Raw genomic sequence first — 26,651 nt, 5'->3', positions numbered from 1 at the left:
ATCACTAATCAAAGCCCTAGGCACCACAAACCTCACAAAAACATTAGACTTCAAAAACTCGATAACCGTTTTGGCATCGTCCGATTGTGTAGCTTTGGCCTCAACCCACTTAGAAACATAGTCAACCGCGAGCAAGATGTAAACGTTGCCAAACGAAACAGGGAATGGGCCCATGAAATCAATCCCCCATACGTCAAAAACTTCACAAACAAGGATGGGATTTTGTGGCATTTGATTCTTTTGTGAAATGTTCCCCGTCCTTTGGCACCGTTCACAACTTTTGCAAAACAAGTAACAATCGCGTGACATGGTTGGCCAAAATAGTCCACACTCAAGGACCTTTCTCAAGGTCCGACTAGGTCCGAAGTGTCCCCCACAAGCAAGTTCATGACAAAATTGTAAAATGGATTGATGCTCTTGTTGGGGCACACATCGCCTAATAATTTGATCGGGACAATGTTTCCACAAATAAGGTTCATCCCACACATAGTATTTTGCATCACTTTTGAGCTTGTCTTTTTGAGCACGTGTGAATGTGTCGGGATACCTTTTCGTGACCAAAAAGTTAACGATATCGGCATACCAAGGAGTAGATTGAGTAAGGGAAAAGAGATGCTCATCCGGAAACTCGTCCCGCAAAGGAAGAGGAGTTTCATTTGAAGTGATCCGGCTTAGGTGGTCGACAACAAGGTTCTCGCATCCACTCTTGTCCCGGATTTCCAAATCAAATTCTTGTAGCAATAGAATCCACCGGATGAGTCTAGGCTTTGCATCTTTCTTCGTCATCAAGTACTTAAGAGCTGCGTGATCCGAATACACAATGACCTTGGTACCAAGTAGGTATTGTCTAAATTTCTCCAAGGCGAACACTATGGCCAATAGCTCCTTCTCCGTAGTAGAGTAGTTGCTTTGAGCATTGTCTAGTGTTCTCGATGCATAGTAGATCACATGGGAGGCTCGTCCATTCTTTTGACCCAAAACGGCGCCTATTGCATAGTTGCTTGCATCACACATGATCTCAAAGGGGAGATCCCAATTTGGTGCTTGCATGATGGGGGCGGATGTAAGCAACTCCTTGAGCTTATCGAAAGCTTCTTTGCACGCCTCATTGAACTCGAAATCAACATCCTTTTGCAAGAGTTGGCACATTGGTCTTGTTATCTTTGAAAAGCCCTTGATTAATCGTCGGTAGAAACCTACATGGCCCAAAAAAGAACGAACTTCCCGAACACAAGTCGGGTAAGGTAAGCTTTGAATAATATCAATTTTGGCCTTATCTACCTCAATTCCTTTCTTTGACACAATGTGACCCAAAATGAGACCTTGACTCACCATGAAATGACACTTCTCAAAATTTAAAACCAAATTTGTTTCAATACATCTTTTCAAAATTTTGGTGAGATTGGTCAAACACTCTTGAAAGGAATTTCCATATACCGTAAAATCGTCCATAAAAACCTCAATTATGTTTTCGACATATTCGGAAAAGATACTAACCATGCAACGTTGGAAAGTGGCCGGGGCGTTACATAATCCAAATGGCATTCTCCGGTATGCGAAAGTGCCAAATGAACATGTAAATGTTGTCTTTTCTTGGTCTTCCGGTGCCATCGGGATTTGGTGAAAACCGGAGTACCCGTCTAGACAACAATAATGTGATTTCCCGGCCAACCTTTCTAGCATTTGGTCAATGAAAGGTAATGGGAAGTGATCTTTTCTTGTGCTTGCATTGAGTTTGCGGTAGTCAATACATACTCTCCACCCGTTTTGCACACGGGTGGGGACCATCATACCTTTGTTGTTCTCGACTACCGTGATTCCCATCTTCTTTGGAACGACTTGCACCGGGCTCACCTACTTGCTATCCGAGATTGGATAGATCATTCCCGCATCTAAGAGCTTCAAAATCTCTTTCTTGACCACTTCCATAATTGGCGGATTCAACCTTCTTTGCGCGTCTCTACTTGGCTTGCATTCATCCTCCATTAGAATTTTGTGCATGCAAGTGGAGGGGCTCAACCCTTTGATATCTGCAATCGTCCAACCCATGGCTTCTTTATGCTCCCTCAAAACCTTGAGGAGTTGCTCTTCTTCACATTCGGTTAAGTGAGTTGAAATGATGATCGGAAGAGTCTCGTTGTTTCCTAAGTACGCATACTTCAAATGTTGAGGAAGGACCTTCAATTCTAATTCTGGAGGTTGAACAAGGGAGGGTGGCAATCTTGTGTGAGTTTGAGGTAATTCAATTTGCTTCACACTAAATTGAGTAGTCTTCTTGTTCTCCAAATTGTTAACCAATCTTTCAACTTCGGGGTCTAGTGAGTAGAGCTTCAACTTCTTGGCTAACTTTCCACAATCAAACCCTTTGCTCAAAACCATCTCCAACGTGTCACCATTAGAAAACTCGAACAACTCTTGGGTTAATGGTTCAATAACATCAACAAAACACAAGGATGAAACATCACTAGGATATCTCATAGCATCATAAATGTTAAAACTTATTGTTTCACCATCAAACTCCATTGTTAAGCTTCCCGCATACACATCAATCTTTGTCCTAGCCGTCTTCAAGAATGGTCTCCCAAGTAAAATTATACCCGACTTTGAGGACACTTGTTCATCTAGATCAATCACATAGAAATCCGCCGGGAAGACCAATTGGTTTACTTGCACTAGGACATCCTCCAAAACACCTCTAGGAAAGACACTTGATTTATCCGCAAGAGAGATTATGACACCGGTTTCACTTAAAGGTCCAACATTCAATGATTCATACACCGAATAGGGCATGACGTTAATAGAAGCACCAAGGTCAAGCATGGCACTACTAAAAGTGACATCTCCTATCTTGCAAGGAACCGTAAACATTCCCGGATCTTTGCACTTGGGTGGAAGCTTCATTTGTAAAACCGCGGATGCGTTTTCATTCATCGAAATTTTCTCATTTCCCTTCAACTTCCTCTTGTTGGTACAAAGTTCTTTCAAAAACTTTGCATATCTCGGGATTTGCTTGATTGCATCAAGTAGAGGGATGTTTACTTCCACCTTTCGGAAGGTGTCCAAAATCTCTTTTTCCTCCATTTTCTTCTTCGAAGTTGCAAGTCGGGAGGGGAATGGCGGTTGAGTGGCTATTGGAGTCACTAGAGGGGTTGTCTTCTTTGGGGCTCCGGCTTGGGCATCATTCTTGACTATAGGTTCTTCAATGGGAATGACTTCTATTTCTTCCTCTTCATCCCTTGGCTTCTTCTTTGAACTACTTTCTCCGGTTTGTTTGCCACTTCTCAAGGTCACCACATTGACATTTGGATTCTTTTCGGTTTGAGAAGGGAGTTTACCACGGGACTCCAACTTGCTTATGGATGTAACTATATCTCCCATTTGTGCTTCAAGGTTGGAGATACTAGTTCTTGTCTCTTTTTGGAATTGTTGGGTACTAGTGGCTAGGGATTTGACAATGTCTTCAAGGGACATTCCGAAGCTACTTGGTTGGGATTGAGGAGGTTGTTGGTGGTGCGGAGGGTGTGGTTTGGATTGATAGTGTGGTTGTGGATGTTGGTAATGAGGTTGTAGTGGTGGATAGGAAGGTCTAACCAATGCATTTTGAGGCAATGGTCTTGGGTTGTAGCTCATGTTGGGATTTGGCTTCCAACTTGAATTGTAAGCATTTTGGTAACCAGATGGCTTGTTGTGGTAATTTTGGAACTCTCCCGTGGCATTTACATGTTCCGCATCTTCTTGAAGAATTGGACACATATCCGTTGGATGTCCCATTGTTGCACATATCCCATAAACCATCACTTTTGGAGTTTGTCCCATGGCTAGCTTTTGGACAACGGAGGTTAGATGTTTGATTTGAGACTCGAGGTTCGATGTTCCCACTTCATTGACTTTGTGTTGTGTATCTCTTTTCATGTCTTGGCGCAGGCTAAAGTGTTGGGAGTTTGCAGCTATGGTGTTGAAAAGTTGTCTTGTTTGTTGTGGAGTTTTACTAAAGACATCTCCACCACTTGAGGCATCAACTAGTCTTCTCTCCATTGGTAACAATCCCTCATAGAAGTGTTGAATGAGGAGTTGTTCCGGAATTTGGTGTTGTGGGCAACTATAACACAAATTGTTGAATCTCTCCCAATAATCATGAAAAGTCTCATTTTGACCTTGGCGAATTCCACAAATCTCATTTCTAAGACTTGAGACTCTTGAAGCGGGATAGAACTTATCAAGAAAAGTTCTTGCCATGTCGGTCCATGAGTTGATCGACCCCGGGGGAAGATAGAATAACCAATCCTTTGCTCTATCGGCCAATGAAAAGGGGAATGCCCTTAGCTTGATTTGGTCATCGGTTGACCCTTGTGGCTTCATGCTAGTGCAAATAATGTGGAACATCTTCAAATGCTTATGTGGGTCTTCATTCTCTAATCCATGAAAAGTTGGGAGGTGATGGACTAAACTTGACTTCAATTTCGAACCTCCTTCCAAAACCGGGTAATTGATACCGGTTGGAGTTTGTGTAACATCGGTTTCCATCATTTACCTCAAAGTTCTTTCTGGAACTTCTCCTCCGTCCGCCATTGCAATTGGTTCAATAATGGGTGGATTTTGTTGTAGAGGTGGTGTTTCGGGAATTTCTTGGCGAGGGTCGGGACTAGAATCGGGTTCCGTGTCACTTGATGAAGCGGGTTCAACCTCCGGATCCCCGTGAGGATTAGAAGTTTGACCACGTTCAATTCGCTTTTCCTTCGCCAAACGCCTTGCTTCTTTTTCAATTTCTGGGTTGTAAATCAAGTCACCTGTACGCTGAGATCTGGGCATAGAGAAACAAATTGATTAAAAATAAATCAGTCCCTGACAACGGCGCCAAAATTTGGTGGTTGTCGAGGCCAACAAAAATAAATAACCCTAAATCTTTTACACTAAAATAGTGTATAGTGGTAAAGGGGTCGATCCACGGAGATTGGTTCAATTTATAACTCTATGGAAAATCTTTTTGCAAAAGTACTTGTAAAATGACAATAAAATAAAAATGTGGGGGGGGGGGGGTTAGTTCTTTTTGATTGCTTGATAAAATTAAAACTAACTAGAATGTAAATATGACAAGTAAAAAAGTAAAAGATTTGATTAAATTCAATGAAGTGAAATTGGTTGATTTAGGGTACACCACATGGATGACATGGTTGACTTATCATTAGACTAAATAGAATAACACTTGTGAATTGGTTTAACTTGGCTATAGCAATTCATAAGCACAAATTGCCTCAACTCTTCTTAGATATTAAAATGGCTAGAGGAGCTCTTAACACATTTCCTTAATTGAAGTCACAAAATCAATGAAGCATAAAATCTTATGAAAATCAATTAGCTTTAAGTTGAAAGAGTTACCAAGTCCAAAAGATAATCAAATGCTTACATTATCATTATGGAGGAAACATTTCCATGGTCTAAATGAAATGAAAACAAACATATAAACCATTTGTTGCTTACTAATTTGAAAGTCCATTACTTAACCAAGAAATTAGTCAACAAAAATAAGCATCCATTCATCTAAGCTCATGATCAAAGATAAATAAACACAACAAGATGTTTAACTAGAAAACATTTCCATAAATTTCAACACAAGATAATAATAGTCTTCAAAACAACCAATCATCCATGGGATTAAACCCTAATCAACCAAATGAGAGTTTAGTCAAGCATGGCCAAAGTAAAAGAAATGCAATATAGTTTAGTGGTACCAAACATTGTTCTAGTTGCAAGATGGAAAGAAATTACACTAATCTTCAAAAAATCTTCAAATCTTCCAAAGCCTCCTTGAGAGAGAATTGTGTGTGTTCTTCAAGTGATAATCCTCAAGAATGCTCCCAAACTCTAGCAGATAAGGCTTAATTCCCGATTCAAAAAGTTGCCCAAAAGCTACCCACCAACTTTCCACAAGTAGAGTCAACAAGTCAAAACTCGGAATCAAGTCAGCACATTTCATGCGGACCGCGTATGGGTCCACGCGGACCGCGTATGGGTCCACGCGGACCGCGTATGGGTCCACGCGGACCGCGTGGGTCACGCTGAATGTGGGACTTGGGCCATTTAACATGCAATCTAGCCCAATCTTCTCATTCACACTTCAGCCCACATGCATAATTCTTTAGAGCCCATTTGTGCCATTCCAAAGCCTTCTTTGATTGATCCAATGCTCCTTAATCTTCCTCAACTCGAGTCCTCGTCCAATATAAAATCCAACGCGCATCCCGCTTGTACTGACACCGAGCCCAATCGCCACACTTCAAGTTCACGAACAAATTGCAAGCCCCTAATAGTCTCGCACTCCTTCCATACCTCCAATGACAAATAGTCTTCGATAAATCCTGCAAATAAGTTCAAAAGACTGGAAAGCACCCGGTAAAGGAGAAAAAATAACAAAAAGAGAAAATATGCATGAAGATTAACTAAAATGAGATGAAATGTGTTAAAATAAACTATAAAAAGAAGTAAATAAAATGAAAGTATCAATCTTGTAGACATGCAAGGGGCGTCATGTTTTGCAATTCCGCAAGGTCCATGCATCATAGATTCAGTGACTATCCTATAGAGAACTAGGTCGGTAATTGGATTTGGAATCTCCGCAGATATGTATTCATCCAGTTGGCTGGCATCTTTTATCTTATTTGGGTGATCAATCCATAATAAGAGATGGCAGTGAGGAAGACCTCTCGTTTGGAATTCTATTGTGTATAGATCTGCATTAGGAAAAAAAATTAATTTGAAAACGCAAATTATTGGTATAAACGGAATCGTTTGTCATTTGGTAATCAATAAATAGATTACCTGCTGAAACTTTTCCAAATGGTTTCTGCGTTTTGAGAAAGTTAGTGAAGGAAAGCAATTTCATGTGAAAGACCCTTGCTATAATATCGGGACGATCTTCGGCTTTTAACGCTGGAAATCTATCCATGTATCTACAAATTTCTGGCCATTTGACATTACATGTAAATGTAATGAAGTATTGTGGATTTCCATGAACTCTGCATATCGCCAATGCATCTTGATAATGTTTATACATATAGCGAGGACCGCCAGTAAATGTCGATGGCAAAAAAATTCATTTGCCGATGTCTTTCCCCTTACTATCACCACGCATAACCGCATCATGTATACCCTGAAGGAATTCATTCCGAAGGGCATTTTGATTATATCGAAAATAATTAAGTCTATCTTGTTCTATGCAAGCATACGCATCAACCATGTATTGTTGAAAAAGGCGATCGCCTCTTAGGATCAAAGTATACAGATTAAGTCGGTCGTGTAATTGGTAGCTATAGAACATGTTCATTGTTATTTTCTTATCTTTCGCTTGCTCGTCACCAGTTAGGCGTAGTTTATTAGACCAACCGCTTTCACCATGTATAAACAATAGAGGATATTGCAAGGGCATGTACAAAGGATGTAGAGTGTTTATTCGTTGAGGTCCGTTGACCCTGTGACGTATAACAATGTCATAACCGTCAGACTCGGGATCTAAGTCACTGAAAATTGCACCTATACAGCCTGGAGTAGGATTACCATAACGCGAAGAGTTATAGGAATTGTATAGACGAATTGAAAAAGTCGGTATATCAGAAGAACTACAAAGGTCACGTGCATTCCTAAAAAGTCTAACCAGTTTATTAGTATTGTCAAGAATTTGAATAAGTAGAGTGACAATGCCAGAGTTTAAGGGTGTTCGGTTTTCATTAGCAAAGAAGCTCATCCTATTAGATACCTCATTTTCAGTGTCGTATATATATATATATATATATATATATATATTTGCAAGAACCGGGGGCGTTCATTAGGTGGAGGACAATACGAACCAAGCCGATGATAAACCCGACCTTCAATTTTGAAAACGTATGAACCAGAGCCAATGTTTATAGACTCGTCAACTTTTACACCAAAAGATGTCATCGCAAACATACTGTTGTAAGCACGTATATCGGCAAGAAATTCAGGTTGATCGAATAAAGTCACCAACGACGGAGGAGGAATCATAGAAAATGGAAGTTTGACCTGACCGTTTTTGCAACAATGATTATACCGTGCTCGATTGGATGACATTGCACTAACACGCTCATCGTACCAAAATAAGGCATAGCAATGTTCACACACATAGGTACAGTCACCATTGTCTGTGTATAAAGAATCAGTAGGATGGTTGCTAGACGATGCAATATGTTCACCGACTGTATAACGTCTCTTTCGTGATGGAGGCATAGATAAGATAGTTATGAAAAGAAAGTGTTTGCTGGACTGAAATTAGAATAAGGCACTAATACATGATAAAGCAACTAATAAACGGTTAAATAACTGAAAATACAAAAAATAAACCTTTAAGCGAATCGTTTACTACACCATACAGCAACTGAACACGAACAGGGTACCTGCGGAAAATAGAATAGCAAAAGCAAAAAATAAGAAGCATATTATGGGTGTTTACATTAACGAAGAAAAAAAGCTTGTTAGATGGTCTGTAAAGGAAATTGTCCATGCCAATTTGTTACTTCCCTTACTGTATCATAACATTTTTTATCAACTTTTTCCATATAAGTTTTATAAACAAATGACATCAGATGAAATTTAGTAGATATTATTTTACCTGTACATCAGATAGAATAGCAAAAGCAAAAAATAAGAAGCATATTATGGGTGTTTACATTAACGAAGAAAAAAAGTTTGTTAGATGGTCTGTAAAGGAAATTGTCCATGCCAATTTGTTACTTCCCTGACTGTATCATAACAGTTTTTTATCAACTTTTTCCATATAAGTTTTATAAACAAAGGACATCAGATGAAATTTTGTAGATAGTATTTTTCCTGTAACTTTTACCATAGTAAAACTAAGATTTGGCGCACACACTTTCAAAAGCTATATTTCAGAGGTAAAAAGTGTTTACTTTTTTAATCAGAATTTGTGCCCCTTTATGAGTAGTAGAACCTGAAAACCTTAGGGCTCTTATAGAGGAAGAAACCTTTTTTTGGACGAAACACAAAAATATCATAATAGTGGGATATGGACAACAATATATGTATTAATTTTGAGAACATGAGGATGACAACGATAGTCAACTTTTTTATACATTTAGAATCAATCCAAAAGGGATTTTTTTTTTCAGTGATAAATACGGTATGAACCAAAGAGAAAACCGATAAGCCAAGTAAAATGAAACAAAACAACATCAGAATAGGAGGATGCAGACAACAATCTGTCTATTAATTTTCACACATGACGAAAGAAGAAAGTGATAAATAGGGTATTAACTAAAAGTCAACTTTTCTTTACATTTAGAATCAATCCAAAAAAGAATTTTTTTTGTGAAGAAAGTGATAAGGCAATAATCCAAATGGGAAAGCATACATATGCAGTAAAATCGAGAAAAGGTAAACGGATTGGTGAAGTTGGATAGCTTCATAAATAGGGCATAAAAAAGACATTATAAGTAAAATTATGCAATAGATACATAAAAGAAAGGAGACCTCGTCAAACAGTTGGAATGGTAAAGGAAAAATGCAGGTAGAAAGTGCCGACTATTGAAAAAAGGAAGGAAGAAATTTTTACTTATGGAGACAAAGATAAGAAGTAAGAGCGGTCCAATAGGATGAAGATTTAAGGTCGGCTATATTAGTATTAGAAGGAAAGGATTGAAAATGAAAATTAAGAAAAGTAAAAGGTAGAGAAAAGAAAAAAGAAGGCAACCGACATTTGTATTTAGTATAGATATAATATGTTGCTATTTTGTGTATTATCTCATTTTTGGTATATATTGAAAACAGCTACCCAATTAATAATTACACTTTCAAAATACAATAGTTTTTAAAAAGAAAAATACATTATTTTACAGTAAAACCTTTATAATTTAATACTCGATAAATTAATAATCTCGATAAAATTAATAATTTATCCGGTTCCAACTTGGGACCGGTACAAAAGTGGACCCCAAACGTAAAAATAATAAAATAATAATTTTTTGAAATCTCAATGTAAATATATTGGTCCCGGTGAAACTATAAATTAATAATTACTAAAATATTTCAAAATTCTTGAATTATCTAGTAAAAAATGAATCTATAGTCAATTGTTTTTTTGTAAACTTCAAATTTATATTGAGTTCATCTTTAAATCTCCCAATTGCATTTAAGAGTTAAGACACTGTATTCTCGTATTGCAACAAAAAGTTGTAAAGAGTTGTTTCCGCTTGCAATGCTTCTTTCCGAGTGACCGGTTCCAAAGGTATTGAATCATCATCAACTTCATCATCAACCGAATTTTGAACGCTATCCGCGATAATTTCTTCAATGCTTTGAACTTCGTAACATTCATTATTTTCACTTGGATAATCCAACAACTCATTCACATCCATTTTGTGCCAACTCTTTAAATTAATAATTTATTAATTTATCGATATAATAATATCTTGCTAAATTAATAAAATATATGAGTCCCAACATTATTAATATATAGAGGTTTTACTGTATATTTCACGGAAAAAATGGTGTTGCTTTGAACTTTTTTTAGATCCGCCACTAACCCCATCCCCATGACAATGTACACGATTCAAAATTTTCTTGCTTCAAGTATCGATTTCTCTACATAAGATAGTCCTACATTTTCATGATATTAGCTAGTAACAAAACAAACATAACATGGATACAAGACTATCTATCTTATATTAGCAAAAGAAATTCAACAAATAACAACATACTTTCACTAACATGTTTATGAGAGCATCCTACTTTTAGTTATTCATATTAAAACGTTTACAGTGGAAAATCAAACCAAATTATAGTATCATGCTTTAAATTTGCAAAAATCTACACATAAAAGTTGCACCATAGCAAAGATTGATAACAAATCTACACCCGGAAACCCTCGTTAGGGAAGTTCCCTTTCCAAAAAAAACTTTCAGAATTTGGTACTCGTTACCCTTAAGATCAAGCCAAAATCATACCTATATAACTTCACTGCCGTCATTTCCCCTCTCAGACATCAATCATGACTTGATCTTTATAGAAAATTAAACATATGACAATTGTTGCAAATAAACAAACAGAAACATGCTTAACATCCCCCAATCATCAAACCTTCATTTAAAGTAAGACGATCAATCTTTTAAAAAATAATAATAATAATAATAAATAAAATTTTTGATTATCACATAATCTAATAAAATTACTCATAATCCTTCTTTTTTTAATCTATAAACACACAATTACCTTGTCTATAATCAGATAATTAACATGGTATCGTCAAATTCATGTTTCCACACAATCAACCATTGGTATCTCAAAATGCACCAGGGAGCCATCTAAATGTGTTCTCTCTTTTTTATCATTCCATTTATGTGACAAAAATAACAAAAATATGTCAACATAGTAATAAGCAATTTATCCAATATGCATTTAAGACTAAAATGCATCAAGCAAAATAACCATACACGCCATTTTTGTACAAAAGTTAAAATATTATTATTTGTTTGGCATCATATGTAGAAATCATTTATTTGTTTTAATGTAGAATCATTTGCTTTAACTTTAGTTTAGATAAATGAGTTTAAATTCTAGTATTTTAACCACCATTGCATTCTCAATTTGACAAACAATTGTCCTTTTATCTCCATAAATGCTCATGGGAGACCAAATGCAAAACATAAGCACAAATGAAAACTGACACATAATTTTCCAAGTCTTTTATATAAAACCATAATAATCCATATTTCAATACTAGAAATGAGCAACAATAAGAACAAAATCACTCATTTAAGCTAAAACACAACCAGAAACAAAAACAACTTCTTAATTCAATCAATGTTGACTTCTCTTGTTTTGATGACAATCTTCCATGGTTTGATTTAGCAAACACCTCAGAATCCAAGCTTGGTTCTACGCCAATGCCTACGCTTAGCATTATACCTAAAATAAATAAAAATGGAGTCAACAACAATAATCATTACCTTTATACTATTGTTACGCATCACAGGATATATGAGGGGCATTCTTGTCTTTTGCACAAACAAAAAAATTAGACTGAAAGCTTAGTTGCCATTTTTGCTCCATTAATGCATAGGACGACTAGTTCTGTCATGTAACAAAAAGGGCAGAAGGGTCTTTTTGACCTGATGGTGTTGTCTGTCCTCATGCGAATCCAATGAGGAATGGGCCTGTTTTGCCTCATCTTCTTTGCAAGCTTTTTCTTGATCATGAATGACTTGTGTGACGGCTGAAAATAATATACAAACATGAGCTTAATAATCACAGTTGCAACAAATCATCAAAACAAGTTATTGATATAGAGAGATTTTAATCATGCAGGTAGAAAAAAAAAAAAAGAATCTTGGAAACCCATATGATCATCACCTTGTTCATCATTAGGAAAAAAAGATTTTGGATTAAGATCAGAGAAGAAAGTATGGCTAAAATTTGTAATCACTAAGTTATACAAAAGTAAGTAATCCATAGGAGTCGCTATTATTTTTACAAGTAGAGAAAGAATGATTTTGCAAGCATCAGAATAGGCCGCAACATACACAGAAACATAATATTTCTAAGTATTGAACTCATCATTATAAAACAATTACAACTAATATCATAAACAACGAAAATGGCCTACAATTAACATCTACAAAATCGAAATTATACTTCAATGATCTGTGATATAAAGGCATAGATGCAAACATAGCCATATGAACAATAAATCCTAGCCGATAAACAATTCGAAAACCCTAAGTCAAATACACCTATGATTAATAACTTAAATCCCTTAAAACCAACCATAAATTATAAACATAAATAAACTGAAGAAAAGCCACCACATTTTGAGAACCGGTCAAATCCAAAGAAGACCAGACAATAAGATTAAGTATCAAACCCTAGAAAGAACATTTCATTCAGATATCCAGCATCACTAGAATCAAGCACAATCGCTAAGATGCTTTCAACAAAATTATATAAATAGACGATGGATCTAACATGGCAAGGTTCACGAAAACATAGATTACCATGGCGTTGGTTGAATGAGAGCTGCGCCGTTCTTCTCCTTTTTTGCTCTGGAGCTCAGACGAAAATAAAACAGATTTATGTAGCTAGGTATCAGCTTTGGGTGGGTTAGGCCCCAAGCCCAGTTAAAATCTTGGCCTGTTTAAAACTAGATAGACAGCCCTAGGGACCTTAGGAAACATTGGATGGGGGTTCATTGCCTTAGGGAAGTAACCCTTTCCGAGAAGATTTCTCTTTTATTTTATATGAGGTATGAGATGAATAATCATTTCATGTGTTTAGCTTTTTAGGAAGGAAGAGAAATAACTTGGCAAAAAAATGGAAAAAACTAGGGATGAGCATATGGACCGGGGAACCGGCCGGAACCGGTACCGGCACCGGAACCGAAACCCGATGGAACCGTTCGGGCCGGGACCGGGACGTTATTTTTGTGGATTTTTGGAACCGGAACCGGTAGAACCGGCAAAAACCGGAACCGTATGATGCTATTTTTCGAGGACCGGTTCCAATATTTGAAGACACAACAAGAACCGGGAACCGGTAGAACCGGAACCGGTAGGAACCGTCGGGCCGGTTCGGTTCTTAATTTTGGCCGAAGCCGGTTCCCGGGTCGGGTCCGGTTCCGGCCGGTTCGGTCCTTTTGCTCATCCCTAGAAAAAACAAACACCTAGTGTGGTTGCACTTTTGCTCATCCCTAGAAAAAACAAACACCTAGTGTGGTTGCACTTTTGCTCATCCCTAGAAAAAACAAACAGCTAGTGTGGTTGCACAGAAGGTAACATCGCCATCAATGAAGATCCATCACCCTTAACAATTAAAAAAACAAATATTGCCTCACTGTTACTAAAACACTATTTACATGGGGACAATTATTTGTAGTCTTGTACGTTTCTAGTTACAACTTATAATCTTTTTGTTTTTTATTTTCTCCTTTCATGTTATCATCTCATATAGTAAACCACATCAGTTCCAGTGGTGAATCTGTACCGAAAATCAAGAGGTGTCCACTCTATAATTAACAGCAACGGTCCCTCCGACAACGGTAGTTTCTTACAGTAGCAGTCACCAGAGTTAGGAAGTCGTGGAGTTCCACTGGTTTCTTGAGCAAAACGACATGAATATTTAAATGGGTTTTGTTCGGGTTGAACTTTATGACCCACAAACTCATGACTAGGGGTGGTAAATCGGGTCATCGTGTCGCGTTTTTGTCTGACACGACGGCATGACAAAGTTTTATGTAACACGAACACTACACGAAACGATGTCGTGTTTTTTTAACTAACACGGAAATGAACCAATTAAAAAAAACGACAAACACGACACGACACGACAAATATAACATAATATAAAAATTAGTTTATTTAATTAATATTTAATCATACATAACACGCCAAACACGACAAACAAATGCTAAATCGTTTCAATTTCGTGTCAAATTTTGAACACGAACACAACACGACACGACATCGTGTTTTTTACATTAGACACGAACACAAATTCGAATTTCAGTTTCGTCCTAATTTCATTTTGTGTCGTGTATTTTTATCATGTCGTGTCATCAATTACCACCCCTGCTCATGACTTGCCAACCCTAACCAAGACAATTGTCACCCTTAGTATGGACATCATTTTCTACTTTTAAAAAAATAAGATTTTTTTACATAAATTAGCAGGTGGGGCCCATTTGCGAATGGGTCCATACACCCTATTTCTTCTATACTACCTCCGCCATTGGTTCACAACTTGACTTCACGTATAAATAACAAATCATTGGCGGATCTAGTATATATCTTGGGGTAGCCTGGAATACTCCTTTACTTTGATCCTAGATCCGCCACTGGAATAAATTGGCTCGACTTAAATATATGTAGCCATAATTTTATACTTGAGTAAATTACACGAATGGTCCCTATGGTTTAGGGTAATTTGGGCGTTTGGTCTCTAACTTATTTTTTTAACTCGAAAGGTCCCTACTGTTTGTTTTTGTTACGCTCATGGTCCCTGTCTTACCTAAAACACCTATTTTGCCCTTGATTTTTTAATTTATTTAAATAAACACACCACTAACCTCATTCCCCTCACCTTATCTTACCTACCCCCACCATTTTTCCCTATTTAAATAATAGTTTTTTTAGGTAAGATAGGGACCAAGCACGTAACAAAAACAAATAGTAGGGACCAATGGCGTAACAAAAACAAACAGTAGAGACTTTCCGAGTTAAAAAAATAAGTTAGAGACCAAACACGCAAATTACCCCAAACCATAGGGACCATTCGTGTAATTTACTCTTTATACTTTTAGAATTATTGAATACCATTGTTGCAAAAATAATCATATTTCATATACAAATACACTTTCACATGTATTGTGACTTGTATTGGTGTTATTGACAAATGCCTCTCAACCACTTGTACATTTCATCAACCTTGACCAAGTGAAAATTATAATATTTACAACACTTACTATGTACGCTTTATCCCCGATGTAAAATGACATTATATAAAGATATGGTTTGGTTCGGTTTATTTTTTTGTTGTAAACAAAAAGCAAAAACGACCTTCAAATTTTGGTTTGTAAAAATATAAATATGTAATCGTGATCTTCAAAATAACTCATTATTTCAGTGTTCTTTTTGTTTTGTTGTATTAAACTAGGGGTAAGACTCATTTATTACATGAGTTTATTTTAAAGAAAAAAATATGAAATTCTAAACATTTGAGAAGTTTGAATTTATAAGAAAAAAATAGAAAAATATTGAATTATTAAAATTAAATTGTTTGATTTTTTTAAATTAAACAAATAATTTAGATAAATAAATAAAGGAAACTAATGAAACTTTAATTTTGAAAATTTGAAATTAGAAGGAAGTCAATTAATGAAATTGATATGCATTTATTATTACATGTATTGCAATTGTTACATTTAAATATTATGTGGAAATTAATAAAATGAAAAAAACCACAAAATGTCATGTGGAAAAAAATTAATTGAAAATAACCACAAAATGACATGTTGTCAAATCAATGAGAACGTGACATTTGACAAAAAGTTCTTTATTTATTAGGAATGATTTAGGGCATTTGTTTTAAAGGGTCAAAGCATGTAAATCCAAGATATAAGTCCTATTATGATATGTAACTTATTTTTAACAAAATTGGTAGTAATATCTATATTTTTCAACTATAGGAAAATGAATGACTTCAAACTATCAAAAGACACATACAAATTGTTAATGTAACTTCATGTATAACGGTTTTTTTTTGTCATTATTATATATATTAAAGTTATCAAAAATTTTAACAGTAAACAACCCTTTTTCTTGTCTAATTTGGCCCTCCAACTTACTAATTTGGCCCTCCAACTTATGTTGTGTTAAACATGGACACCTCCAACTTATTATATATATATATATATATATATATATATATATATATATATATATATATATATATTAAAGTTATAAAGAAAATGAATAGTGAACTTGTCATTTTTTTGGCAGAATTGGTCCCTGTATTATTGTTGGGCTTAAAAGTTAGGAATACTAAATTTGGATTTTTTTTGGCAACTTTGCTCCTCATTCTTTACCCATTTTGACACTTTTGGTCCTTGCAATCAATATTTTTCCACTTTTTTGGAACCTTTTAATATTTAAAGTTTGGCGACAAAACTTTAACGGTTTTAAAAAGTTGCTAATTCCTACCCCTTTAATTCTTGCAGTCAAAACTTTTACATTTTTTCATAAAAACATGAAAAAAACGGTCCGGGGCAAAGCCCGGACTTTTCATCCTTGCACTTTCTATGTCTGTCATATTTATCAATTCGGAAACAACATTGAAAGCTTCTGGCCCCCGCGTAGCGGGGGTAACCTTTCTAGTTATAATTAAAATACAAACTTCAACATTTAATATATAATCAGACAAATACAATGATCCACATTCCACTCATCTATTTGACACCCCTTCCCATCGTTCTTCAAAGACTCCATGTTCTTGAAGCTGCATAAACTCCAAATAATAACATCACAATTAACATTTCATCATTCATAAATAAATCTATTTTGGATATGGAGAATAACTAAGTCGACATTAAAAAAACTGAATTTATACCTTCTGTCGAGATTTTCCAATCTTGATCACCATTAACTGCCCAAAAGAAATATCCACCCAATTTTTGTGTTCGAGCATAAGCAACCTTTAATGCCACTGATCTAACATCATCATAACCAATCCAAGAAGTCCCTGCAACAGAATAAGTCGACACCGTTGACAAGTCAAACACCACTTTTGCACTGTTTTGAGCATTGAACTTTTCCACCTCTACATAAGGCATTTGACCTTCATCCCCTGGTCCCACATCCACAGCCGGAGCTCCGATACCATATAAAGTTGGATCCTTTAGCTGCCATGTTCGACCATAGAGTGGCAACCCCATCACCAACTTTTCTCTTTGAATCTTAGCTTCGATCCATGCTTGTAACCCGTAACTTGTGCTCACATTACTATTCGAATCATATAACAAGGCTGGAGACCCGGTTGCAGAGAGATCCCATGAACCACGATAATCATAACACATTGCATTTATCCAGTCTAAATTTTCGTTTATAGAATCCACTGGATACTTACGATGTATATTATCTAAGTTAACTTCTGGGGAGTAGTAAGTAGCTGCAGAAAGAAGAAGTTGAGGCGTATCATTTGCTTTAGCTTCTTTCTTGACTGCAACACGCCATTCATGAAGCAAGTGACGAAAGTTCTTCATGTCTTTTGGTGTTTTTGGGAACTCCCAGTCTAAGTCAACCCCATCAAAGTCAAACTTTCGTGCGACTTCTATAGTGGAAAGGATGAAAGTTTTTCTTGATTTATGACTTGAAGCCATGCGTGAAAAGATTAGCGAGCCTTCTGAGGCACCTCCAATGGAGAACAAGGTTTTGAGATTAGGGTTTTTAGTGTGAAGGGTGGTGGTGAAGTTTTTGAGCAACAAAGCAGTTGGATCATCTGTTTCGAACTTGAATGTGGTGTTACTTGGAGAAAGAAAAGCATAATAGACGTGAGTGAAAAGATTGGTGTCGATTGATGATGGTGGAAAGTTTTTGGCCCATGAAGGCCAGTATGCTCCCTTGTTTGGGTTATGAGAAGAAGACATAGAGTTTGTGACAGTTGTGATACTAGACATGGTGAGGCTTAAAACCACAAGAATGAGAAGGCTATGAGCTTTGAGGAATTCCATGAAACTTTTTTTCTCCAATGGCTTATTCATTGGCTACATGGATTCTTTATAAATAGTTGAAAAAGGAGTTATTGTGTGTTGGGATTGATTTAAAAAGTTGTATTTTAATTTAATACAGTTTATGGCTTAACAAATAATTAAAATATCTTTTGAAAACGACATGATAAGAAACAGGGAGGAGGGAGTCATTCCCTCCCAACCCCACTGAACCCACTGTCACATCATTTTTTCTCTTTTATTTTTCTTCATCTTTCCGAACCCACAACATACGGAAACTTTATCTTTTTGAACTCACTCAACCCACTCAATTAAAAAAAAATACAAAACAATCAAATGTAAAATCTTAATTAGCAATAGAGTTAGCGGCGGGTACCACTCCCGCTTCAACGAGTGAATTGATTGGTTTCACTAACCCACTTCATTATCTCTCTCTACTTTCTCTTTCTTATTTTCTCTTGTACCATGTGTTTTAAAACTTGTACCTTAGTTGTTTTGTATTTTTTATTGAGTGCAAAATGCATTGATGGTTACTAATTGATAAGACATTTGGAACATGAACATATGTCAACAATATTAAACTAGTTTTGTAAAAAATAGTCGTAGATTGTAAGATACATTTGGAAAGATTTTATAGGTTCATTGATCAATATTTGCAGAAAACTCTTTATGTATTCAAAAACTGAAGATAGAAATTAAAGAAACTTATTTTGAATTAGTTTTGGAAAATATCAATTGGTAGAGTCCTAGACAAAGAAAAGGGATATTGTGTACGAACCACTCATATATTCTTCTTAATAAGTTCTTTGGACCAACCTATGGCCAAACAAAAACTTGGTTTGTCATCCTCACATACACCAGGAAAAAGCTTACACAACATTGAAGAAAGGAGAGAAAATCCCAAAGTAAATTGCTTAAAAAGTTAGAACATCGAGGAAAAGTGTGTGAAAATGATCCATAATTGTCACATAGTCTTGGATTCTTGTTATTCATCTTTATTCTATATCGTTTCTATTGACCGATTCAAAGTTTGTGATATACCTTCTCTTGATGGATTTTGAAACATATGAATCATTATTACAAAATAAAATTAAATAATAACAACACTAAAACGTGACAAAGAAAAAATTCCAAAACATGCCAATCAGTTCCTATTAGACTACTAATTGATGAACATATTATAACCCAAGTGTTTCTATGCTTCTTCCGGAAATGCGTAAGGTTTTGTTGTTTATGATTTCTTACATGTTGTAAACTATACTTCTTGTGGATAATAGTATTAAATTTTCTTTATATTTAAATAACCGTTAAGAATTTTCAGAATACCTAAAATATATTCATACTAAGATTAGTATTACTCAAATCTTATCTTATTGTTGTATTTATTCTTGTAATTATCTAGTCCTAGAATGTTATTATATAGATACTAGATGCGAGACCCGTGTATTACACGAGTTTATTAAAAATAAAAATCTAATATCAATATATAAATATAAAATATTTTATAATGTAATACTTTACATAACAGAATGTAATCTTTTAAAAATTTGCAAAAGAAATTAAATCGTTTAAAGTATTTATGAGAATTTATTGCCAAATTAATAGATGATTTTATTTCCTTATAGAACCCATTACAATTTTATGAATTTTATTTTAAGAAAATGGAAATCCCTAAAAAATGACAAGTGAAAAATAAAATTTCTAAAATTCTCACAAAATGACAAATGTCAAAATGAAGGATAAGATGACATGTGACAAAAATAACTTCATTTATTAAAAAGGATTGTACTTTCCACAGATAAGATAGATATGAGTAATATTAGGATGAGAGATTTTACTTGTGTTATATTATTTTCTTAAACGTACAAAATGTGTATAATATGTTAAAAAACAAGTTTCAGCCAATATTAGTCAAGTAAAAAAGAAACCTATCGGTTTTTGTCCCTAAGTGATTGTCTGTATATGGTCGAGGTAGCTAATGGAAGTCATAGTCTTCAACTACCCTAAGAAGACGGGAGTAATTACATTAATTTACTTTTAAATATCACAAAATGAATCTTTTTTAGTTTAACTAATCAATAGGCCGGCAAATTTTGAAAGTGTCAAGATTGTAATGAAATTGAATATTCTTGTGTCATCGTATTATTTAGAGAGTTCACGAGATGGTTTATGATACCAACAAACATATGAAATTAGATTATTCTTGAACTTAGAAGTATTATGATTGAAGCCACAGCCCACAAAGTCTTGAGTCAAACTTTTGTAGTCTAAAAATGACTACAGATATGCTTTTGTCTGGATAACATGATTTTTTTGTAGTCTAAAATATTCGGTGATATCGTTTTGTTAAAAAGATTCCAGTTTATGTGCTCTTTTAACATAAAGATTTCATGGTATATCACTATATTGATATGCACACCCCTAGTATTTTACCAAAAAGATTCTAGGGCATGAGCCAAAAAATCCGTCATGCAATGCACTGTTTAAAAAGAAGATTAAATGGTATACACTGTTTTACCAAAAAGATTTCAGGGTATTAATCACTATTAAAAAAAAATCATGGTATGCACAATTTAGTATTTCAAGGCATGCACTTTTTTTAACAAAAAACATGATTTTTTTTTTTTTTTTTTTGTAGTCTAAAAAAAAGTATTAGTTTTAATTAGTAGACAACTTGACATAGTGTTGAAAAGAAGGATATAACTAGTCAATTTATGAGAATCGATATATGATATTTCATACTAATCACAAAAATAATCACTAAAACTAAAAAATCAATTATTTGCGACATAAATTTATAATAATCAAATATTCATACTCAAAGTTCACCTTTAATCCCCTCAAAAATCACGAACACCGTATAGAAAAATAAACTAAAAAACATGTTACGACTTACGACATAGAACTCTTAACTCTTGACTCCTCAAGGCTCAAGTCTTAAGTTAACTACATAACCCAAGCAAAACTGGCCCAATTCATTTAATAAAAGTTAGAGCCCATTCACTTGAGACGATCTATTTAACTATTTTCAATAAACTTTGATGCGGTTTGTTTTCTTCTTTCTAATATTTATTTCAAAATTATAATTTATATAAAACAATAAGAAAAACTTATATTTCTACAAGTTTTATTTACTTGATACAAAAAAAAAAAAAGACAAAACAAAGTATAAAAATTTGTCGTAACAAATCTTTGTATTAAACTATTTTAACTTTACTATTTTGTGTAGTATAAAAAAAAAATGACAACCAATAACATAAAACTTGTTTATTAGGTCACAAAATTTTTAACTGTATCCAATAAGAAAATCAAAACTTTTTATTTTGGTTATAAAATACCAGTGATTACGATTTTTATCAATTAAAATGACAATAAACATGATTATTTCATTTCCCACATCTAACTAAAAGTCTATTGTAATCATTTTTCTCAAAACCAATAACCATTAGCAACTCCATATTGTGTTGTGACATTGTCATTTTAATCGGTAAATATCTTTGTAGTTGAAGTTGTGGTTTGAGAAAATTAACTATAATAATCTATTAGTTAGACGTGGAAAAAATAATGATAATGTTTTTTTTATCATTTTAACCGATAAAAATTGCAATCGCTTAAATTTTTAAAATCAATATATATATATATATATATATATATATATATATATATATATATTAAATTCTACATATACATAGTATATTTGTTTGTTTATTGGATACAATTAAAAGTTTAATGACCTAAATAGTAAATTCTAAGTTATTAGTTGTCATTCCAAGTTATCTCGTGTGTGAAGTAGAAATTAGAAGAATTTTTTCACCTAATAAAGATTTGTATTTTTTTTCAAATAAGTAGTAGTTTGTAAAAGTATACTTGTTGAGTGATATTTTATTTAGTTATATGTTAATTGTTTGTTAATTTTGTTATCGTAGACTATAAATAATCAATTGTTTGATTACGAGTTCTTGTTTTATCAACAATGTAAAAATACTTTATAATTATTATCTTGTTTAGATCTTGTTTATAAGGCTTTGTTTTAAAATTTGGTTTTGCTTCCTTAGTTCTGTTGCTTGTGTTTTGCTGTAAAACTAATTATTTTAAAAACTATATTCATAGATTTTGATATCATAATATTATTATGCATGACATTTGGATTCTAATGCGTATCCACAACATTTGATGTAAAGGAACCATACGTACCAAAAGGACTATTTAAGTAATTTGCTAAAACTTGATGAAAAAGAACCATCTTTAACTTTGTTTAAGACATTGGCTGTTGCTAGGGCACACACACCTATTTACTTTGTTGACCAATTCAATTTCGTTGATGTTAAGCTTTTGTCCATGTCTTGGATAAATAGAAATACCAAATACGAAACAATCTGTTTATAACTAATGATTTGGACAACAATTATTTTTTATCCAATATTGGCTAGGATCGAAAGCCAATATTAAGGCATACCGTTTATAGATGATGATATTTGAATAATTGATTAAGTTGTCCAAAACAATAAAGCGATGAGGCGACTGTTCTTAAACCACAAAAATGATTAAATAGTAACTAGGTGTGAGACCCGTATATTATACGGGTTTATTAAAAATAAAAAGTTTAATATCAGTATATAACATTAAACATTTTATAAAGTAGTTGAAAAAAGAAAGTAAATCAATGAGTTTGTAACATTTATGTGAATTTATTTTCAAATTAATAAAATGATAACCTTAAATGAATAGAATGAGAACCTTCCACATATATAACCATAAATTCTGAAAATTTAATGTAAGAATGAAAAACCTCAAAAAATGACAAATGAAAAATAAGAAAATAAAAAAACTAAAAAAAAGCCATGTGGCAAAATGAAAAAAAAACATGTGGTAAATAAACCTTCATTTATTAGAGATGATTATCCTTTCAACAAATGATACCAATAGATGTCACAAAACTAACCATCCATCTTGTAAAAAATACTTTACAAATTACAACATTATTATTAGTAGTAGAATTGTATTACCATTTTGCGAGATGATGTGTCACTTAGCTTTTTTCTTTATTTTTTTTTATTTTTGTAGTCGGAGTGGTTGAAAAAATAGCAAAATTCATTTTAAAAATGTAAAATATGAGATTTAAGATTAAATGGTTATAACCTTAGAAGAATGAAAATACCATTAAGGGATAAAATAGTGTTTAATTATGTAACTTAGTGTTAATCAACCTCTCAAAATATAGAATTAAGATATGTTGGTAATTTACCAAAGGCTTATAGTCTAATGGTATCAGAAGTTGATAGAAATGTGTCATTCAATCAAATGTTGAGGGTTCAAGTTTAGTTAGAGATGAAAGATGTAGATATAGAAGTACTATAGTGGGTACATGTGTTAGCTTGTCTAAAAAATATGTTGGAAATTTGAAATACATTTCTCTTTATATATTTAAATCCTCAAATGTTATAAAGAATTAACATTGGTTAGATGGATTGAATTCAGTGTCATTAGGGAGTAAAAGGAATTAAATTTTAGCTATTAGGATGATCTGAAGACTTATGAAAGAATTGTAGCCATTTGTAAAGATGGGAAGTATTAAATGAAGGAAAAATTATAATAGGGTTTTAGCAATGGCAGCCTTGGAGTGTGTGAGTGGTGCGGTTGCACGAGGCCTCCGATTTTAAGGGGCCTCCAAATCTAGGGAAAATATATAGTAATGGTGTTGGTATTTTCATAAAATACATTTTATGTGTTTTTATTTTAAGAAAAATAGTTAACTATATCCACAATGTAACTTTTGGTTGTAATTTTAATTGTGAAAAAATTCAACGAAAATCAAAAAATCAAAATCTTATCATAAATTCTATAATTTATCAACAATTTAAGGGAAAGTATATATATATATATATATATATATATATATATATATATATATATATATATATATATATATATATATATATATATATAAGTTCAAGCACATGTTATGGTGTTTATAAAACTCACCAAAAGATCAAGCCCTAACAAACCTAATAACGGTACTAGTAAATCGTTGTTGTTGCTCGTCTCTTTCGCCGAAAACTTCCTTTTTTCTATCTTGAATCTTGATATATCAGTGATTTGTTGGTAGTCTCTTTGTCCTTCTCTAAGTCCTCTAACTGACTCTCAAACTAAATGTTAATATCTTTTATCTCTTTAAATTTCCCAAATCCCACATGTGCTTAATTTCTTTCTCTCCCTAACTAAATGCTCATTTTTATTTGAATGATTTATTTATGAAATCATAATGAAGCAAAGAAAGTAAAAAAAATGTTCTTGGTTTTTCCTTATATATAGTATAGTGTCTTGTGAACAGCAAGTACCAGAAGATATGTCTTCTGTAGATGAAGACATAATCACCTTGGATGGTAATGATGGTGACAAAGAAGATATTCCAGTAAACATGTATGATCCTAGAAACTGGAACATCTAATGAATGGATACACGATGTTATGGTAATGAATTTATGAGATGTTAGCAACTTTGAGTTTTGAATTTAATGATAGCAAATTTACTACATAATATTTTAGAATAAAAAATTTATGGGGCCTCATTTATGATTATATGTGTTAGTGGTAGGGTGAACTAGACCCGATACCCGTTGAAAGATACCGAAGGGAGTGACATAGATCCTGTACCGGTTGAAAGATACCGAAGGGGGTGAAATAGACTCAGTATCGGTTGAAAGATACCAAAGGGGGTGAAATAGACCTAGTACCGGTTGAAAGATACCTAAGGGGGCGAAATATACCCAGTATGTTTTTGATTGTTATATATGTATCGTACGGGGTATTTTGGGGGAACTCACTAAGCTTTATGCTTACGGTTTTCAGTTTATGTTTCAGGTACTTCAAACTCGAAAGGGAAGAGACCGGATTGATCGCACTACATCCACCTATGTTTCTCCGCATCACGTATTTTGGGATTTTGTACTCTAATAATATTTTACTATGACATACTTTCGACTGTTTGATATGATTAGCGTACGATTGGAATGAATTTAAAATGAAAATTTTATCTGAATTTTTGGGATGTTCCACTGAGTCTATTGTTTCTGACCAAGAAAAGGTTTTTCTAAGTAATTTTTGGAAATAATTGTTTTGACTGTTGGGAATTACTCTCAAACGAAGTACCGCTTGTCACCCCCAGGCAGATGGTCAAACGGAGGTAGTAAACCTATGTGTTGAGACATATCTGCGTTGTTTTATTGCTGATACACCAAAGAAGTGGGTCACCTGGTTACCATGGGCGGAATACTGGTACAAAACATCTTTTCACACTTCAAAAAAGACCACGCCTTTCTGCATTTTATACGGTCGGGACCCGCCTTATTTACTACATTATGGTAGTTTTCCAACACCGGTCAGTACGATGGACCAGTACTTGTAAGAGCGAGATCAGGTTTACAGGAGATGAGGGGGTATTTGTTCTGGTCACAACAACGTAAGAAAAATAAGGTTGATCAGCATAGGCGCGATGTTCAATTTGCAGTTGGGGATTGGGTGTTTCTGAAACTCAAACCATACCGCCAATGGTCAGTGGCTCGACGTCGAAATGAGAAGTTGGCTCCCCGATATTTTGGGCCATTTGAGGTATTAGAAAGAATATGGAAAGTCGCCTATCATTTGAAGCTGTCGGATACATCCCGCATTCATGTTGTGTTTCATGTCTCTCATTTACGACAAGTCACTGGGAGTCGGACGACTATACCAAACCTACCAGCAACTTTAATTGAAGACATGGAGGTGTTGCTTCAATCTGGGGAGGTCAAAGGTGTACGACAATGTGGTGTTGTTCGAGAAGTTCTTATTCGTTGGAAGGATCTTTCGTAGTTTGAAGCGACTTGGGAGCCGTATGAGTGGCTTAATCAACAATTTTCTGACTTTAATCTTGAGGAAGAGGTTCATTTTTGGGAGGGGAGTAATGATACAACCCAAAGAATGGGTCGGTTTGGTCAGGTGTATCGCATGCGTCATTAGGGAGGCAGTTGGGATAAGCCATAAATCTAATTCCATAATTATCTACATATCTTTTATTTTGGTAGTTTGATTTACTTTCCATGTTTAAGACTTCCTGTTGATTTTGGATTTCTATAGCAGGACACTATAAATATAGTGCTCCATCCCTTGTTTAGTTTTTTATTCAATTAATATAGCTCAAGTATTTAACTTTGGAAAATTCATGTTTCTCGAATACAAGCAGATTTCAGATCCTTGCTAGGGTTTGGGCCGTTGGTCTTATCAGATCTCACATTCTTCTCGAGATAGGTGACATGAAACCTAGGTTAGATATGACATGACTGAACATTAAGCTTATTTGAGTTTGATGGTGCATGGTATTTTTTTTGTCGACAAAATATCTGTAGGCTAACAATTCTTCGTAGATTAACTACCAG

At 34.3% G+C, this 26,651-nt stretch overlaps 4 protein-coding genes across 5 annotated transcripts; 1 reads left to right on the top strand and 3 right to left on the bottom strand.

Moving 5' to 3' along the window:
- Positions 1–1,854: 1,854 nt before the first annotated feature.
- On the bottom strand, positions 1,855–3,378 carry LOC145130994 (uncharacterized). The gene is made up of 2 exons (XM_079065735.1): positions 2,511–3,378; positions 1,855–2,414 (listed from the first exon to the last, which is right to left on the bottom strand). The coding sequence occupies exons 1-2, from the start codon at positions 3,376–3,378 to the stop codon at positions 1,855–1,857; spliced, it is 1,428 nt and encodes a 475-aa protein (XP_078921861.1).
- An 8,311-nt stretch (positions 3,379–11,689) lies between these two features.
- On the bottom strand, positions 11,690–13,133 carry LOC145134417 (large ribosomal subunit protein eL39z/eL39x). The gene is made up of 3 exons (XM_079069267.1): positions 13,020–13,133; positions 12,138–12,241; positions 11,690–11,934 (listed from the first exon to the last, which is right to left on the bottom strand). Exons 1-3 carry the CDS (start codon positions 13,020–13,022, stop codon positions 11,886–11,888), a joined length of 156 nt encoding a protein of 51 aa, XP_078925393.1. The 5' UTR covers positions 13,023–13,133; the 3' UTR covers positions 11,690–11,885.
- Positions 13,134–16,709: 3,576 nt separating this feature from the next.
- On the bottom strand, positions 16,710–18,266 carry LOC145132924 (nod factor hydrolase protein 1-like). 2 transcript variants are annotated; one of them, XM_079067876.1, is made up of 2 exons: positions 17,125–18,266; positions 16,710–17,022 (listed from the first exon to the last, which is right to left on the bottom strand). In XM_079067876.1, exons 1-2 carry the CDS (start codon positions 18,242–18,244, stop codon positions 16,991–16,993), a joined length of 1,152 nt encoding a protein of 383 aa, XP_078924002.1. In that variant the 5' UTR covers positions 18,245–18,266; the 3' UTR covers positions 16,710–16,990. The 2 variants fall into 2 exon arrangements, with proteins under 2 accessions (XP_078924002.1, XP_078924003.1); XM_079067877.1 differs by having other exon boundaries at positions 16,710–17,013.
- A 7,402-nt stretch (positions 18,267–25,668) lies between these two features.
- Positions 25,669–26,088, top strand: LOC145130993 (uncharacterized). Its single transcript, XM_079065734.1, has one exon. The coding sequence runs from the start codon at positions 25,669–25,671 to the stop codon at positions 26,086–26,088; it is 420 nt and encodes a 139-aa protein (XP_078921860.1).
- The last annotated feature ends 563 nt before the right edge of the window (positions 26,089–26,651 follow it).

The sequence above is a fragment of the Lactuca virosa genome, chromosome 8 (genome assembly GCF_052849685.1).
Source record: "Lactuca virosa cultivar CGN04683 chromosome 8, Lactuca_virosa_CGN04683_v6, whole genome shotgun sequence".
NCBI classification, from domain to species: Eukaryota; Viridiplantae; Streptophyta; class Magnoliopsida; order Asterales; family Asteraceae; genus Lactuca; species Lactuca virosa.
This window is presented reverse-complemented; position numbering and strand designations above follow the sequence as displayed.

What these genes read in the sequence shown, in the direction of transcription:
- LOC145134417 (XM_079069267.1), bottom strand. An exon ending in AGGACAGACAACACCATCAG is followed by an intron (nt 11,935 to 12,137) that starts GTCAAAAAGACC and finishes TATTTATTTTAG; the next exon opens with GTATAATGCTAAGCGTAGGC.
- LOC145130994 (XM_079065735.1), bottom strand. Translation starts at nt 3,378, where the DNA reads ATGGGAGATATAGTTACATCCATAAGCAAGTTGGAGTCCCGTGGTAAA. An exon ending in CTTAACAATGGAGTTTGATG is followed by an intron (nt 2,415 to 2,510) that starts GTGAAACAATAA and finishes CATTAACCCAAG; the next exon opens with AGTTGTTCGAGTTTTCTAAT.
- LOC145130993 (XM_079065734.1), top strand. Translation starts at nt 25,669, where the DNA reads ATGAGGGGGTATTTGTTCTGGTCACAACAACGTAAGAAAAATAAGGTT.
- LOC145132924 (XM_079067876.1), bottom strand. Translation starts at nt 18,244, where the DNA reads ATGGAATTCCTCAAAGCTCATAGCCTTCTCATTCTTGTGGTTTTAAGC. An exon ending in TTGGAAAATCTCGACAGAAG is followed by an intron (nt 17,023 to 17,124) that starts GTATAAATTCAG and finishes TATTATTTGGAG; the next exon opens with TTTATGCAGCTTCAAGAACA.